Consider the following 4,229-nt stretch of genomic DNA (forward strand, 5'->3'; position numbering starts at 1 on the left):
GGTGGGTGCAGGGGGCAGTGGGTGCCCGGGGTGTTGGGTGCCCCAGGGCTCTGCTACCTCCTAGGGGTCAGTGTGCCCTGGGGTGTCCCCAAGGACCAGGGTGTCTTGGATTGTCCCTGGGGGTCAGGGTGTCCCTAGGGATCAGGGTGTCCCTGGGGATCAGAGTGTCCCCAAGGACCAGGGTGTCTTGGATTGTCCCTGGGGGTCAGGGTGTCCCTAGGGATCAGGGTGTCCCTGGGGATCAGAGTGTCCCCAAGGACCAGGGTGTCACCAGGGATCAGGGTGCCCTGGGGTGCCCCTGAGGATGAGGTGCCCTGGGGTGTCCCCAGGGGTCAGGGTGTCCCCAAGGATCAGGGTGCCCTGAGGTGTCTCCAGGGGTCAGAGTGTCCCTAGGGACCAGGGTGTCCCCAGGAATCAGGGTGTCCAAGGAGCAGGGTGCCCTGGAGTGTCCCCAAGGAGCAGGGTGACCTGAGGTGCCTCTGAGGACGAGGTGCCCTGGGATGTCCCCAGGGGTGGGTGGCCAGGCCATGGTGGCCCAGTGGGCTCTCACCGTTGTTGAGCTTGTGGTGGGTCTGCTGCTTGGCGCAGTCGGCCGGGACGCCGTGGAGCTCCACCCGCACGAAGGGGTCCACGATGGAGCTGCCCTTCTCCTGGTTCAGCTTGGGCAGCTGCTGCGCCGAGATCACCTGGGGACAGAGGGGCTGGTGGCACCACGGGCGGACACGGGTGGCACTTGGCTGGGTGCAGGGACAAGGTTGGTGTCCCCAGGAGAAGGGACATGGGTGGCGCTTGGCTGGGTGCAGGGACAGGGTTGGTGTCCCCAAGAGAAGGGACATGGGTGGCGCTTGGCCAGGCGTGGGGCTGGGGTCAGTGTCACCCAGGAGTAGGGACATGGATGGTACTTGAACAGATGTGAGGACAGGGTCAGTGTCCCCAGGAGAAGAGAGGTTGGTGGCACCCAAGTGTGTGTGGGGTTGGTGGCACCCAGGAAAATGTGTGCAAGTGGCACCTGGCTGGACATGGGGTTGGTGGCACCCAGAAGGGATGTGGGTGGCACCTGGTTGGGTGTGGGGTTGGTGTCACCTAGAAGGGACGTGGGTGGCACCTGGCTGGACATGGGACTGACGTCACCCAGAAAGGACGTGGGTGTCACCTGGTTGAGTGTGGCGTTGGTGTCACCTGGGAAAAGCAATGCAGGTGGCATCTGGCCAGGCATGGGAATACCACGGGTGTCACCCAGCAGGGACATTGGGTGGCACCTTGGGCACAGGGTGGCCTCACCCTGACGTGCAGCGCCAGGCGGCGGGTCCCCTCCCCGGGGGGACAGCGCAGACAGGGGGGCTTCAGCGCGTAGCCGCAGCTCCCGTTGCCCAGGAAGCGCCCGGCGTTCAGGTCCATCTCATAACCCGGCGTCTGGAAGTTGAGGGCCACTGCGGGACCAGGGGGACGAGGTGTCACGGTGGGTGACAGCTCCATGTGTCAGGTGCCAGGTCAGGGGGTGTCCCCTGGGGTCTCACCCAGCTGGCAGCCGGCGTTCCACATCTCCTGGGGGTTGTAGTTGGAGGAGGTCATCTTCAGCCCCAGCGGGTAGACGCGGCTGAGCTGCCGGGCGTTGTACCGGACCAGCGCCGGGCCTGGCGGGGCAACGGCTGAGCGGGGCTGGGCACCCACGGGTGCTGGGCTGGGGCCCTGCCAGCGGGTGACAGTGTCCTGCCTGCACCCGTGTGCCCGGGGACAGGGATGGAACCTGCCCGGCCAGGTGGATCCAGAGCCTGAAACGTGACCTGGACCCTGGGGTTCAGACCCCAACCCTGGACCTTCACCCTGGACCCCTGACCCCACATCCTGACCCCAGACCTCAGACCCTGGGTGGTGACCCAAGATCCTGACCCAAGCTCTGGGCTCCAGACCCTGACCCTGGACCCTCACCTTGACCCCACACCTTGACTTTAGAGCCCAGACTCTGACCCTGGTCCCAGACCCTGGTCCTGAACTTCAGACTCCAAACCCAGACCCCAGACCCTGGACTCTGACCCAGATCTTAATCTCAGCCCTGGACTCCAGACCCCAGACCCTGACCCCAGACCTTGACCCTGGACCCCAGACCTTGACCCTGGACCCCAGAAGCTCATTCCAGATCATGGACCCCAGACCTTGACCCCAGACTCTGACCTCAGATCCTGACCCTGGACCTTGGCCCCTAAACCCAAACCCCAGACCTTGACCCCAGACCCCAGTCCTCAGTCCCTGGACACTGACCCAGATCTTAATCACAGTCCCAGACCCCAGACCTGACCCTGGACCCAGATGCCACATCCCAACCCTGACCCCAGACCCTGATCCTGGACCTGTGACCCTCACCCTGGCCACTTGTCCCAGACCCTGACACCAGACTCCAGTCCCACCAGACCAGAGCACCCCGGCCAGGGCCAGCGTGTCCCTGACCATGACCCATGGAGCCACCTCAGCGACTGAGCCCATCGGTCTCAGCCCCATCCTGCATCCCAGTGAGGTCAGGAACATGGAGCCACCCTGTCCCCATCCCCATCACGTTGCCCTCACCCGCCTCCTTGATGAGCTTCCGAGCCTTCCTCTCGCTGAAGGAGGACATCTCGCAGGGCCGGGGACAGCGCAGGGCTTCATCCAGGCCAGGGAAGGGGACAGCCTGGCAGTACACCACCATGGCCGACAGCTCTGGAGACACCTGGGACGCGTCCTTGGCCTGCAGGAGGCAATGTAATGTCAGGGCCGCTCCAGCTCTGGTGGTCACCCACCTGCCTGAGGGTCTACAGACCTCCCTGCCCTACTGGCGCTGAGCACTGAGACCCCCAAGGTGACAGAGATGCCCAAAGTGATGGAGAACCTGAGGCAATGGAGAGCCCAAGGTGATTAAGACCCCAAAGCAATGGAGAACTTGAAGCAATGGAGTGATGGACCCTGACATGATGAAGAACCCAAGGAGGTTGAGACCCTGAGGTTATGGAGAACCTAAGGTGATGGACAGCCCAAGATGTTAGAGACCCCAAGGTGTTGGAGACCCTGAAGTGATGGACAACCCAAGATGATGGAGAACTTGAAGTGATAGAGACCTTGAGGTGATGGAGGCCCTGAGGCGATGGAGGCCCTGAGGTGATGGAGAACTGGGGCAATGGAGAACACCCTCCCAAGGCAATGGAGACCCTGAGGGATCACCCTGGAGGTGATGGAGAGCCAAAAGTGATGGACACCCAAAGTCGTGGAGTTCCAAAGGCAATGGAAACCCCAAGATGATGAAGACCCCAGAAATGGAGCACTCAGCCCAATGGGGGAAGACAGGGGCACAGCCAAGGGGTCCCCAAGCTCAGTCCCCTCTGGACTCGTCGCTCCCATGGTGCCCGACCCATCAGCCCACCCAGCTCCAACACACGACCCACCTGCAGAGGTTTGATCTCCTGCAGCGACTGCAGCGACTGGAAGAGGAGAGAGCAGAGCTGGATGGGGGGATGCTCCAGCGCTCCCGTCCCACACCCCAGCACTGCTGGGACACGGCGGCCCAATGGCACTGATGGGACACCATGGTCCTCCACGGGCACCAGGACACCATGGTCCTCCAGGGGCACCAGGACACTATAGTCCTCCAGGGGCACCAGGACACCATGGTCCTCCAGGGGCACCAGGACACTATAGTCCTCCAGGGCCACCAGGACACTATAGGCCACCAGGACACCATTGTCCTCCAGGGCCACCAGGATGCGGTCAACCCCAGCACCACCAGGACACCATGGTCCTTCAGCACCACCAGGATGCCGTGGCCCCTGGACACCATAGACCTGGGAGAGCCCCTTACCCGCCGGTTGCTTCTCTCCTGCAGCTTCTCCTTCTCTTCTTCTTCCTCTTCCTCCTCCTCCTCCTCCTCAGGGTCCAGAAGGGAGTTGACATCCTGGGGTTCGTGCCATGGCTCTGGTAGCTTCTTGCCCTTCACCAGGACCTTCCCCTTCAGCTGCTGCAGGAGGAAGGGCCGAGCTCAGGGCTTGGAGGGGACACAGGGACACCGTGGTGGGTGGGTGACCGAGTGGTCGGGTGGCCTTACCTCTGGGGACGGGAGGTCATGGGGGTCGTGTCCCTCCAGTGGCTGTGTCAGCAGCATGTCCCCTAGGATGGCCTTCATGTGCTGGGCCATGGTGGCCTGTTGCTCCAGCCCACAGTGGTTCTCCAGGGACAGGATGACAGGGTACGGGGATTGCTGGGGA

The 4,229-nt window shown here is 63.1% G+C and overlaps 1 protein-coding gene across 1 annotated transcript in view; it reads right to left on the reverse strand.

Annotated features, from left to right (window-relative positions):
- Positions 1-526: 526 nt before the first annotated feature.
- The window catches only part of LOC104525174 (1-phosphatidylinositol 4,5-bisphosphate phosphodiesterase delta-3), a gene marked incomplete at both ends in the record, with an annotated part of 4,762 nt that continues 1,059 nt past the window's right edge, over positions 527-4,229 (reverse strand). Inside the window, 7 exons of the mRNA XM_029085025.1 lie at positions 527-686; positions 1,282-1,430; positions 1,518-1,634; positions 2,563-2,722; positions 3,414-3,449; positions 3,827-3,982; positions 4,070-4,222. Coding sequence (XP_028940858.1) covers positions 527-686; positions 1,282-1,430; positions 1,518-1,634; positions 2,563-2,722; positions 3,414-3,449; positions 3,827-3,982; positions 4,070-4,222 — 931 coding nt within the window. The remainder of the gene's footprint in view (positions 687-1,281; positions 1,431-1,517; positions 1,635-2,562; positions 2,723-3,413; positions 3,450-3,826; positions 3,983-4,069; positions 4,223-4,229) is intronic.

The sequence above is a fragment of the Antrostomus carolinensis genome, unplaced genomic scaffold (assembly GCF_000700745.2).
Source record: "Antrostomus carolinensis isolate BGI_N321 unplaced genomic scaffold, ASM70074v2 scaffold36525, whole genome shotgun sequence".
Classification (NCBI taxonomy): domain Eukaryota; kingdom Metazoa; phylum Chordata; class Aves; order Caprimulgiformes; family Caprimulgidae; genus Antrostomus; species Antrostomus carolinensis.